The following is a 13,963-nucleotide window of genomic DNA, read 5'->3' on the forward strand; positions in this document are numbered from 1 at the left end:
GCAGTTCATGAAGCGCTGAATTTCTGCTGACTTTACTCTGACAGGAGTGCTGTGCTCCCTTTTTTTTGATGTTTGTAACCTCTCTATTACAGGAACATCACATTCAAACATTTCCTCGTTGTGCTGCAATTGTATTTATTGAAATTTCTCCTTTTCACTTAAAAAGAAATTAACAAATATTTCTGACTAAAGCTCATCGTTAAATTTGAGAGAAGCGAGTGGTAGATTCAACAGAGCATTCAAATATGTCTTTGCAATGTGAGTGTTCATTTTCCTGGGAACCATCTTAATACTGCTGTAAGAATGCAGAGGGGAATGGTTAAAGCCTTCCCAGTGAATAAGGAAGGGTCTGTGCAAATGCTAGCTCTGAACAGATGTAGTCAATTCTGGCCAAAGAGATATGAATCCATGTCCATCTTTCATCTTTCTGTGAAATATGCACTCACCTACATCTTACCCATGCAGCAGCTTATGTGCACAACAGTTCTCCACCTTCTTTGAACTGAGTACAAACATCACACTAAATTCATAACACAATCTCTTAGCACCAGCAAATGATTATAAACATTAATTATGCCCTTTCTAGTTTTAGAAATCATCTCCATCATCAGTACTAAAGCTACTTCTTCTGCTGCTCTCTTTTGATGCAGCAGGCGATATTGAAGACAAGAGTGGATCTGTTCCAAATGGCGATATTGTGTCATTCAGTAAGATTTCCTCTAACCTTTGTTCTTCTTTTGAAGCAGCGCTAAAAGACAAATCGGTGAAATGCGAGAGAGGATCAGAAAAGGCTGTTGATCCATCACAAAGGTCAGCACTTGGTCCATGTACCAGAACGAGTTGCTGAGAATAGTCTATGGAATTCTCCTCTGGATATGTCTGTTGCTTGATGACCTGGGCAGCTACATCCACAGCACTGAGTGAAGACATGAGTGGTAGCCCATGTGCACGAGCCTGTATTTCTAGTTCCTATGGTTTCAAACAAAAAAGATTTAAATAATGATTTTGGAAGGGAATTTGATTTCTTTAGAACCACTGAAGGTAAGAAATATACATACATATTGCACATGCACTGTAATTTTTAATTCAGTTGTGGCAATATGTTTCGAAATACAATATATGGACAATCCATGATAAATAGCAATAAACAACCTGGGCTGGTTTTCTTTTTAATTCTTAGCCTGTAGTTAAGTGGATGCCCTATGGGAATATAGGAGATATGACAGCCCCCATAATACCATTACCTACAGTACTGAACCACTTAAAGGTGATGGAAAAATGCTGCAGACATTTCTACTTATTAATTATCCACAAAAATTCAAGGCTGCTATCTGGAGAGATAGCAGGTACCTTACCTGATGATATATTTCTTTAAATCTTGCATTTCAAGCTATGGAGACCCAGATTCTGATACTTTATGTCATATGAGTAGATGATGTGTGACTTGATATAACATGGCACAATGTACCCCAAGGCAATGCAATGCCGTGGAAATTTTACAAAGAGGAAAAGAAAATATGGAGGAGGATTTAGTGTTCAATATTGTTTTAGGGAAACGAATGTTTTTGGCTGTAGTTATAATGTAGATATAGTACAAAAGAAGGAAACATTTCTTCAAAATATTGTATTAGTTCTCTATAGGTATGTTACCTTGCATAAGGCCTAATTATCAAAGGATTTTTCTAGAAATCTAAAGAACTTGCATAGCAATAAATACGGACTCATAAAATTATATAACATTGTACCATTACTGAAATGGCCAATCCTCTTTTAATAAATGGCATTTAGAAGAAAAAATGATATAGATGAATTAAATTTGATGATGGATAAGTAGTGAGAAATCTTTGTAGTTCATAGTGACATTCTTATACAAACCTGAATTCGAAGTAGAAGTCTTCTGTTAGTCTGCTCTAATTTCTTCTGTCTGTGTTCTAATTCTCTCGCTCTCTGTTGTTCTTTTTGTAGCCACTTGATGTACTCCACTGATGCTTTTAAAATAGTTCCTTTGTTCCAGCGCATATCACTGCAGAATGTAGAGATAACCTTTTCACAATTGTGCATGTCAGCAGAATTCATAAGAACTTACAAAATCTTTTACATTAATATGAAATAATGATTTACATGACTATTATTCACTCTTAGATATTATTGCTTCTGAATGGAAATTTTAATAGAATAGTTAAGAAGCCCTTATATAGTAAAATTAATCCCAGAATGAAAATAAGTGTCAAAAGAAAGTAATAAAGTGACTTTTTGTGGGAAAGCTAAAATGCAATATCATGATTCTACCATTACAGTTTTTATATTTTTAGTGAAAATTGCTTTTATTATTAACTCTAAGATTAAAATCTCTGTGCAGTATTTCTGCATTAATGAACTAGGAAATATACATTACTGAGGACTTAAGCCTAAATTTTTAAAGATCATTTCAAATATAGTACTCCTTTTACCTGACTTTCTAATGAGGTAGCTTTTATGTTTGTCAGGAAAAAAGTGGCCTGCGCTGAATGCTCGTCCTCATTGATGGTGAAGCAGACAATTTATAGTTCAGCAATCACAATCAAACCCTCTGACCACACTTGAGACAATATATAGCTGGTTAAGCAGCACAAATAAAAATATAATCCCAAATACTTCTTCTCCAAGGATCAGACTGACTGTGGCACTGATCAAACAAAGATCTTAAGCACATGCTTAATTGTAAGCACGTAAGTAGTCCCATTAAAGTCAATGTGCTTAAAGTTAACAGTGCACTCAAGGACTTTGTAGATCTGTGGCCTAGAAATAAAAATGGGTTTTATGAAGCATGCAGATTTTTTGATATAGTTGTAAATCTTATAATACAGGTATGGGTACAGCCTGCATGACAGATACAGATTGCAAGATTTTAGCAAATCCACGTCACCAATTTCAGACAGAATGCCTGTAGGAGTCCATACAGAGGAAAGAACTCACATGGCCCCGGGTCCTGTATATGTAATAGCTGATTGTGACAGATACGATAATTTCCTGCAATATTCTGAACAAACCTTATTGAATTAAGTTTTAGGAGCTCATTGTATTAAATATGCAAATGATTACATATTAATGTGGGAGTGTATGTAATATTTCTAGTAGAGAAACATGGCTAATGTAAACTCTGGGAAGTATTACGAGCTTCTAAGGACTATTTGAAACAATGGACCAGATAAGTATGAACTTTTAAAGTAGGGTCTCCCACGAACTCTCTAGGGGTGGCATATACTAATATATCTCTGGTTATGTAAGAACTCGGCCTTTTGAAGCATTCCCCAGCCCCTAAGGACGGGACCTTTGTCTGCTGATAGCCTGTTACGTGAGAACAAGATCAGAGGCCCAATTTGTATACAGGAGTGGCTCATACACTCATGAGTGTGCTCATTCTGAGCCAAGGTGGTTATGAACTTGTAACCACAGAAAAACCCCTTGGTGAGGTTTGAAGGATTGTCTCCTACCAGAGCCCTTGCTGGAGTTGCAGTGAACTCTGATAAGTATGTGTGCAGGTTTCTTTACTGTTTAAATATATTTTCTCTATAATGTTTTCACTGTAAAAATAAATGGTTTGATTAGGAAAATGTGTGTAGTACCTTATAATTATGAGGAATTACACTGATTAAAGCCTATGAGGAGAAAAGCAAAGCAGGCCTGCTCAGGCAGTCTGACTTGCTCAAGAATTCACAGAGCAGCCAAGGAACTGTTCCACCTGGAAATACCCTGGCCAGGAGGGAGTGACATGCATGTCTCTTCTGGGGAGTCACAAGCCTGAGAGTGGGTGCCTTTGGTGGACCAGAGAGGGGCAGTACTAGTGCTGTTGCCATGAACTGTGACACTGATTGGATATAGTCAACTGGGATCTGAAGGTGGGGTAAGAGGTAACCCATATAGGCTGCTTTGCAGGATCAGAACCGTTAATGTATACTCGTATATGCTCTGTAAATGGTGAAAATGAAATATAAATTTTAAAACAAATCAATAATCAGTTCCCATTGCTTTTTGGACTGTAGGCACCAAAAGAGCACAGAATGAGACTTCTTTCAACTATTTCAGAGACATCCTTGGAAAACTGTACTCACATACTAAACCTCTGGTGACTAAAATATCATTTATATTTTCTCTATTTTCAAGGAAAAGAGTGAGTGACTAGATCTTGTGCCTGGTTTGGTAAATCTTCATTGCAATTTTGCAAAGGAATTCCGAAATAAGAATACTTATAGCATATTCTTCAGAGAAATACATCCAAAATGGGTTTTGCCAATCATCCAATCCACATAAGGTAAGCCTATCTTATCAAGGAACCAGAACAATACCATGAGAATTATGTGACCACTCACAACCAACTGGCTCAGCTTGAAAAAAAAGAATATAATGCTGCAAAATTAGGTGCCAAGATACTTCAATGTTCAGCAAATTAGAAATGATTAAGATAGAGTCATTCTCACAGTGGAAAATAATTCATACAAAACTCAAATCTTTTTTGCAAAACAGTTTCACACAAGTGTTGTTATTCAGAAACAGGCAAATGTTGACAAAAATGTTTTTTCAATCTATATACCTCCTAGACATTAGAATAAACCATGTATTATAGACTGTATTTTGAACCCACTAATCAACAACTGGGAAATCTTTTTTTTTTCAGAATAACATTAGTAACCTTAATATCATGTTCTGAATATTATTTACATTTCCTAATTGTGCTGGCTGGACATTTCTACTGATATAATGGTGCTATTTTTATCTCTCTCTCTAAGTTAGATCTTCACTGAAAGTCTAATTGCTACATTCAGATTTACAATGGAAATAGTCAACTGCTACATGGCTCACAAGCATTAAGGCACAAATGCTAGATAGTTCATAAGGTGACGTTAACAAACTTGAGGGGCTTGGCCACCAATGTGAACTCTGATGAAAAGCTTGCAGCCCTTCTGATATCACTTTAGTAAAGAATTTTGAATCCTTGCTTTTAAGTCTGGAAGTTCTGGACTGAATGACATCAGTCACAATTTCTTAAGTGTGATATCCAATGAGTGTATTGTTCAATACCTGATAGTAAGAACAAAATTCCTCCTAATTGGCAAATATATGGTGGGATGTCTTACAAAATAAGAGCATTATAGCTAATCCTTCCAGTGCATGAAAGAAAGACAGAAGAAGTTCCCTCATATACTAGGACTTATGCAGGGAGGGGAAAGGCATTCAACAGCAAAGGATTAGTTTGGAATCACCTGGTATACAATAGTGCCATCCATAGGCTCTTTGCTCCATCCATACTTATTTATGTCATCAGCAGAGGAGAGGTGATGAAAGAGCTTCTGTGCTGGCTCTACATCACAGAGGTTCCCCTTCCACTGGTGTGATTTTCCTAGGACAGCTATGCCCACGTTAGCACCACCTTCTGCTGGCAGTGCAGTATAAGGCAGCCACCTCACAGCTTGCATAACAATTACCTGCAGTATGCCTAGCTCTAGTTAGTACTTGGCCTTCACTTCCTTGAGAGCTGAGTTCCTCAACATTAAGAGGAAAAAATAATGGAATCTGAGAAATATTGTCACTTAAGAAAAAAATAAAACAACATCAGTATAATTTAGCAATTCCCGTAACATTTTGCAGGTCTTCAAAACTTCAAAATTCGAAGTTGAAATGCAGTTAAAGTTAAGTGAAAAGTGACTGAAAGTGGAATTGTGGAATTCCATGTTTATTGTCTTCCAGTGATTTCTGTATCAGCCTCGTTCAGTTTACAGAGAGAATTGTGATTTTCTAGCTACCAGTGCTGCAAACTCATCTGAGAATCTGCAAAGTCAAGCAGTTGATGTTAATTGTTATTTATTTTATTGATTTTGTAAATAATATTTTAAAACAATATTTAAAAATGGCTACATTTTAAATAATTCAGAAACATCAAATTGTGCATATAACTAGCCTGTAGACCTTCAGTCCTTACTTGTTATTCTTGTCCTCTTTCCCCATTCTTTTCTATTGCTTGTCATACTAATGTAATGTCTTAAATTAGGCCCAAATCTTGTAAACACTTACATATGTAACTCCAGACACAAGAGCAGGTCACTTAAGCTCAATAAGTGCTTGCAGGACTACAACCTTAGACTGTAAACTCTTCACTATAATGACTGTGTCCAGGACCGGACCTAGACCTAATGGCACCCCAAGTGAGGAGTGTCTTCAATGCTCCCCTTCCATTTATTAAACTTTTGAATATCTTATTTTTATTGCATATGTAATATATAGCCCATTTCACAATTCTGATGCACCATTTGCAGACGAGGTTTACCCTGTCATATAAGACAATATATCTACATGCTAGGATCTGTAAATCTGTATTTATTCATGCCATATATAAGCAAACAAAAGAAATTCTTTCCTCTACGTTTATAGAAACTTTTTAATTTTAAGAATAACTGAAATGTACTAACATCAAGAAATTGAACTGTGCACCAACATTGGGAGGACCAGTATTAAATAGTGTTATAGTAGGTGACAGCCTTAGAAGGTTAACCCTAGTCTTTTAGTTCAAAAGGTCGCTTTTCTTGCCTTTGCCCACACAAAATGAAGCACAGCGTCAGAGAGATCCAAAGACTGGCCAATGGAATTTTCAAGTGATAAAATAGCAAGCAATGTCAATATCTTGTTGGCCATCATCGACGGAAAGTATGTTTTAATGAGCCTGAGCTTTGAAAAGCTGTGCTCCTCACACGTGGCTGTGACTGGCAGCATGAGCAGAACTGTCAAAGCTATCCACACAGTAGGAGAAGTATCCTTCAGCTCTGCATCATGAATAAACTGGAGAACTTGGAGCGGAGAGTGCTTCCCATGTGGCAAAATGTAACTGATGTTGTCTAATTCAAGGTATAGGTCTTTATCATTGACGTCCGAACATTCTTCATGTGTCAGCATCTGGTGAAGGTTGGTACAATTATTCAAGAGTGTTTTCCTGTCCACCAGCAGCTTACTAAGGTCTTTTTGACCCAGGTCTTTTTGTGGTGCTTCATTTGTCTGAACCTTTCTTCGATGGACACTCAAGTGGTGTCAACAAGTGAGCAAAAAAACTCCCTCTTCCTAGCTTCCCATCACCTCATCTCTGCCCATATAGCCAAGCTGTCTCTTCTTCTGATGAATACGAGTTTTCTTGAAGACACATTCACCTCCTAAGTTTTCTGCCACCTCTTTGGCAGCAGTAATGGTATCTTCAAATCTGTTGTCTCTGTAGGCCACAACAAAAGCAAGGCAGCGTCTCATCAAAGTAGTAGCAGTCGCGATGTCCATCGACTGAGTTTGTAATACCTTGCTTACAATGTTTACTTAGAACTGGAGACCATGACAAACCACAACTGAGACCAGAAATTTGAAGTCAGTGTTCTAGTTTGCCAGGCTGTGCATCTCATGTCAGATTCTGGCCTTGGCTTTACTTGACTGTGCCAATTCCATCAGGGCTTCATAAACCTCAGTCGCTTGGTACCTCACTGGCCTTATGCTGACAATACGGCTCTTCCAGTGAGTGTCACTTAGTGGTTTCACAGTCAGATTTGTAACATTGTCCATGAGGATTTTCTACTTAATAGTTGATGCTGAAACCAGGAGGTATATCCTTTGCTGTAATCTGAAGATACTAAATATAAAGATGACACTGCATCTGACACAACCAGGCTGCCAATTTTGCCTAAATGGTTGCACCACCCCTGAACCAGGGTGAGGGAATGGCATCCAAAAGCCAGGAAGAAAGCTCTTGGATTCAGCGCAATGGTCCTTGCCTGGACAAGCTTGTTTCTTCCCTTCATTTTAGAGCCATTGTTATAGCCTTGGCTGCAGCAGTCCTGAAGCTTTATTTTACGCTCATTCAAAATGTTCATAAACAGTTCTGTTAGGCCTTTTCCAGTAGAGTCATCCACAGACTGGAAACAGATAAAGTGTTCTTTTACTTGGATACAGCCATCCTCATTGTCCATAAAACGTACTGTAAATGACATCTTTTTACTGTGACTAATGTCAGGAGTGCAGTCCATTATTATGGCATAGTACTTTGCTTTGCCAAGCCACATCAATATGTTATTAAGCACCTCCCTTGCTATAAGGTCAATCAATTCATTTTGAATTGTTTTTCTGCAGTAATGGTCCATAGATTTTTACAAACTACTTGACATAGGTGCTCACGCATGACATTGTCATATTTCCAAGGAGCTCTACCAAATTGAAGAAAATACCATTATGTTAAGTGGACAACTTACCTGATGAGCCCCAGAAAGCCAAACTATTAGTAACAACTTCACTGTTCAAGTCTTAAAACACTTTCACAATTACACAATAAAACAAGGTTCCCAATATCGCAGCTGGGCTTTCACTTCAGTTTGTTCTTATATCTCACTGACTGACTGGCAACACCCTGTCTTATATACCCGCGAAGGCATGGCTGACAACATTCTAGGAGGTTTGAGGAAAATGTAGTTCTCAGAAAGTCTGGAAGGTTCCATGAGATTCTACAAAGATCCAGAACATTCTAGGAGGTTAGTGAAAAATGAATCCACATACAGAATACCTGAAACATTTGCTTCACACATACTAATTTTCCCTTTTGTCACTAACAATGAAAACCAGCACCCCACACCCGGCGCTTCCCAAGCCCAGCATCCCAGATGGTCACTTGGGTCACCTGCACCTTAATCCAGCCCTGACTGTGTCTTCTTATGTGTTAGTCCATCACATTGAAACCTCAATACTGCCCATGGCATCTGTGTGCTACTGTAACAATAATCTGACCCCAGACTATTATATTATGTGTAAAGTTAAGATTTTGCCACTTTTATTTTTAGTAAAAGTTAGGCACAGGTTATGGGCAATAAACAAAAATTCACAGAAGCCCGTGAACTAACCCTGACTTTTACTAAAAATAATGGTGACAAACTAGGGCCGACGGGATGAAAACCGAGCCCTGCTGCCAGAGGGAAGGAGACACAGGAGTCCAACACCTGCTGCTGCTGCGGTTCACAGCTCTGGGATAAGAAATATTCTTTCCATTTCTTCTTCACTGGAGATACCATGAGAGAGAGAGTTATTATTTTGGCACTTCCAGGTTCCATCTGGAGCCTGGTTTAACCAATCAGAACTGGAACTTGGAAGTGCTGAGACACATGAAAAGGAAAATGGAAAAAATACATATATTTAAAAGCATTGGTTTTGAATTTTCAGCAACATATCAATGTATGGTTGTGTTTTTTTCCAGTTTTATTTTTAAATTATTTTACTTACCTGTTAATAGTTTTGCATTTTGAAAGTACCTATCACTTGGATATCTAAGCACTTAAAATTAAACTAAAAAGACAAAGTATTTTGTAATTTAATAGAGACAATATTCCCACCTCAAGTTTTCTACCACTGATAAAGCAAATTCAAAACATCTGTTCCATTAAACAACGTAATCCATGCCCCTAAGCCTAAAATTAAACTAAAAAGAAGAAAAGAGATTTCAATGCAATCAGAAGTGAGCTCCCCTTGAAGTTAAATTGGATCAAAACAAGTTCAGAAAAGACACAAGAAAATAAAAGTGAGATACAAACACTTCTAAGAAGAAAAATCTGCCTTGTAAAGATAGATCATAGAATCATAGAAATGTAGGGCTGGAAGGGACCTCCAAAGGTGATCTAGTCCAGCCCTCTGCACTAACTCAGGCCAAAGTAAACCTAGACCACCCCTTAAGGTGTTTGTCTAACCTATTCTTAAACACCTCCAGTGATGAGGATTCCACAACCTGCCTTGGAAGTTTGTTCCAGTGCTTAGCTATCCTTATAGTTCGAAAGATTTTCCTAATGTCTAACCTAAATCTCCCTTGCTGCAGATTAAGCCCATTACTTCTTGTCCTACCTTCAGATGACATGAAGAACAATTGATCATAGTCCTCGTAACAGCAGCCCTTAACACCGTTGAAGACTGTTATCAGGCTCCCCCTCAGTCTTCTTTTCTCAAGACTAAAACATGCCCAGTTTTTTAACCTTTCCTCGCAGGGCAGGTTTGCTAAACCTTTCATCATTTTTGTTGCTGTCCTTTGGACTCTTTCCAATTTGTGCACATCTTTCCTACAGCATGGTGCCCAGAACGGACACAATACTCCAACTGACCCCTCACCAGTGCTGATTACAGTGGGACAATTACTTCCCATGTCTTATATACAACACTCCTGTTAGTACACCCCAGAATATTAGCCTTTTTTGCAACTGTATCACTCTGTTGGCTCATATTCAATCTGTGATCCACTGTAACCCTTAGATCCTTTCAACAGTACTACCACCGAGCCTGTTTTGTAACTATGCATCTGGTTTTTTTTTTAGTGCTTTGCATTTGTTTTTACTGAATTTCATTCTGTTGATTTCAGACCAGTCCTCCAATTTGTCAAGATCATTTTGAATTCTAAACCTATCCTCCAAAATGCTAGCAATCGCACCCAGCTTGATGTCCTCCACCAATTTTATAAGTATACAATCCACTCTGTTATCCAAGACATTCATGAAAACATTGACTAGTACCAGACCCAGGACAGACCCCTGCAGAACCCTGCTAGACATGCCCTCCTCATAAAAGGCTTCCGGATAACCTCTGTAAATATCCTTTTTTATCTTGATTTTGAATGTGATCTTCTCAAAGGAAGCCATCCAGGATAGGCATGCTAATCACTCTGCCTCACTTGTAGTGGCATTGTTCTTCCAGTGCTAAGGATGATTTGCTTCACTGTTATTAGTCCAACTATCATCCAAGCTTTTCCCCTTGCAATCAAGTCCCCAGTGTCAGAAACATCTTTCAAATTCAGTAAATATGATGATAACATTGAATTTGAGGAAAGTTACAGAGTGATAGTATAAAGCAGTGTGTTTTAAAGAAAGCAGGCTGACTGGGAGAAGAAGAAGGTGGATGGTAGGCAGAACAAGAATCTCAACAGAAGGTGTAGGGAGTTGGTGACATACCATGCCAGGAAGCAGTAATTGATAGATGTGATGGGCTCAAGGCACAGGATAATTTGTGATTACAAATCAAGGGAACTTCATATACATTAATTCATTGAAGCATTTTAATCTGACCAGAAGTAGTAAAGTTAGATTATGGCCTATATTTATATACATGATATATTATAGTTGCTACATTTTCAAAAGTGATCGTGGATGCCTCAATTTTGGGATGCTCAACTAAGCTGGGACATTTTAAAGAGGCCTGATTTTCAGAAAGTACCAAGCTCATGCCCTCTGAAAATCAGGCCCTTTCAAAGTGCCTCAAGTTGGGAACTTAAAAATGGAGGCACCCAAATTAATTGGTCACTTTGTGACTGTCACGTAGTCCAACCAGTCAAGTACTGAAAGAAACAAAAATGTGACATGTTCATTATTTTTTCCCAAAAAACTGTAAAGTGACATCGCTAAAATACCAGTGCATACTCTTTAGGCTTCACTGAGTGACGTGAGTTTAAATCCATCATGTGCTTGTGGAAGCACCACAACAGATTTAAGGCCAATGTATGTGTTTTAACAGGAGAGCAGTATAATGTATAAAATATCAAAACAAGACTTGAATCCAAACCAAAATATTCATCCCAAACACCCTACATACTTTTGAAAAATATTGATTCATATCTGGAGCTTGCAGCTCTCACCCATTTCTAATCACAGTTCAAGACTTGCTTCCATTAGCACTTCATAGCTGCAAACCAACAGTGCCATCCACTGTTTCTCAGAGTAATCTTTCCTCACAATTCTTTATTTAAATGCTCTAAAGTGCTGTCCAATATAACACTAAAATTAAAACCAATGTTACCAATGTGTCTATACAGGACATCTGATGTGAACAAAGTCTTCTTTGGGGGCTTAGGGGTGGTCTTACTTTATCTGAATTGGTACACTCATCATTGTATTAGTAGCATCAACAACATGCCCATTTTACCCATTTTGAGTTGATGCCAGAGAACAAGTTGAGCTTGTGAAAATGTCATTCCCTAGAAAGGGCTGTGACTGTGTTAACTTTCTCACTGGCGATTTCACTCAAAGTGGTTTGTCATGCCACGCTTATACTTATGTAAATCTCACACAGATTTATATTATTATAAAAATCCTTAATTCAATAAAAAGAACTTTTTAGCCCTGAGGAAAACAGGCTGAAGTGTCAACAGAAAATTTTATTCTGAGCATCACAAAGCTGCAACTGATGAACAAATGAAACCCACAATATTTGTATAACCAATTAAATCCAAGTCACAATCATACTGGTGCATACTCTTTAGGCTTCACCGAATGACATGAAAAATCCAAAGCTAAAAGTCTAGGCTTTAAATAACTTACTGAATTGTTCTTGCTAATCCTGCAACAGGCTTTACTATGGTGTGTCTTCCCTCCTCCCATTTTGTTTATTGCAGAGTTTTGAAAGTTTCTATGTTAAAAAAGTTACAGTCGACTCTTTTAATAGGCCATGCTAATTGCAAAGACTTTCCAAAAGCTAATCTTTAGATACTGTCTATTAAACAGAACTGTTGACAACACAAAATATTTTCTTACAAATAAATTAAAAGGGATGATGATAATATACACATTAAGAGAATGCAGAGGGTTTAGCAGCATAAAATGTGTTACTGTACATTTATTTATACATTGGTTTAAAAATTATAGCCATTTTTGTATCAATTCAAAGTACCTCATTTTCCCTTGCCTTTCAGCTTCTTTTTTCAGTGAATGTCGTTTTTATGAAAGGTGCCAAATCAACAGCCTTAGAGACAGAAGTATTCTGTTTATCTAAAGAGCAGGCAGCAGCAGTGCACTGCTTCATCCCATTAAAGTGACCAGTTCTAGGGATGAGAAGGTAGTTCATTCTCCATTATCATTCTATCCATGGCCTCTCTGGTGAGACTCCAAACAGGTATAGCAATTATTCTCAGATGTAATGGTGGTGTTTGTGGTGTGGAGACATCTCTCTGAGGAAATGCAATGATAAGGCCACAAACTCTTATCATTACAGCCATCAGAGGTTAATGATTTTTGCTACCTATCTGACCAGCTGGGCTGGATTTCAACTAGTAACCTAGAAGTGAAAGTCTCTGTATCTCATTAGCCATTTTCATGGTTATCTTATTGCTCCTTCCCCTCTGTATTTATACTATAGATATTATTATAGAAATGACTGTTGAACTCACGGATCATTAGATTTTGGAATAAGCGTGCCAAGCTCCTTGATTCGGTAATTAATATTATACCTTCTTCTTCTTTCAACTGTTTAAAAAAAAGAACAATTTACTATTTTCATTATGAAACATTCTTTGGAAAAGGCCTAATGAAACATTTTAATTAGTTAAAAACAGGCAGACCAATATAAGGACCGGTGCAATACATTCTGATTTACAATGATAGAATTAATCCTAAAATTAGCTTAGAAATAATAAGTTACTGAGTAAAGTTCAAAACCTGTATAGCTCAACATCCCTTTGCATACTTGTCTTAGGGTCTTAGTAATGTAGGTTTGCTTTGATTTTTAATGTAACTGACTTACCACTGTGGTCCAGGAGGAAGCAAATTCATATCCCTCCACCCACAGGGGCAGCTCTCCCTGCAGGGGCATTACTTCAGGGCAGATGGGGTTAAGGTTGCCACCATTTACTATGGCTGGGGTTCCATAGAAGCCCCAGTATCACATGTACTAGGTGCCTGTGATTGTCCCCTCTCCATATCCATTCTCCTGCCTGTAATGGCCATTTCTGGTCCTCATGGTAGCTGGTGCACTTGCCTCCACTGTGGGCCCACAATTCTAGGTATGATTTGGGCTCATATTGCTTATAAGGTCATGCTTAACTTCTCATTTCCCAAATTCTTCCTATGTAGGACTCGATACTGAGAGCCATAGATTTTTTCCATTGACTTCAATAGGAACATTATGGGATCCCACAGTCCTTAATCAGTCAAAAACTCCCTTTATGGAT

At 37.9% G+C, this 13,963-nt stretch overlaps 1 protein-coding gene across 1 annotated transcript in view; it reads right to left on the reverse strand.

Moving 5' to 3' along the window:
• Positions 1-397: 397 nt before the first annotated feature.
• Positions 398-13,963, reverse strand: part of TFEC (transcription factor EC) — a 46,858-nt gene continuing 33,292 nt past the window's right edge. The window contains exons 6-8 of the mRNA XM_030554193.1: positions 13,184-13,259; positions 1,876-2,023; positions 398-969 (exon numbers count right to left, since the gene is read on the reverse strand). Of these exons, the coding sequence (XP_030410053.1) occupies positions 589-969; positions 1,876-2,023; positions 13,184-13,259 (605 nt within the window). The 3' untranslated portion in view covers positions 398-588. The remainder of the gene's footprint in view (positions 970-1,875; positions 2,024-13,183; positions 13,260-13,963) is intronic.

This window comes from Gopherus evgoodei, chromosome 1 (assembly GCF_007399415.2).
Source record: "Gopherus evgoodei ecotype Sinaloan lineage chromosome 1, rGopEvg1_v1.p, whole genome shotgun sequence".
Taxonomy (NCBI): Eukaryota; Metazoa; Chordata; order Testudines; family Testudinidae; genus Gopherus; species Gopherus evgoodei.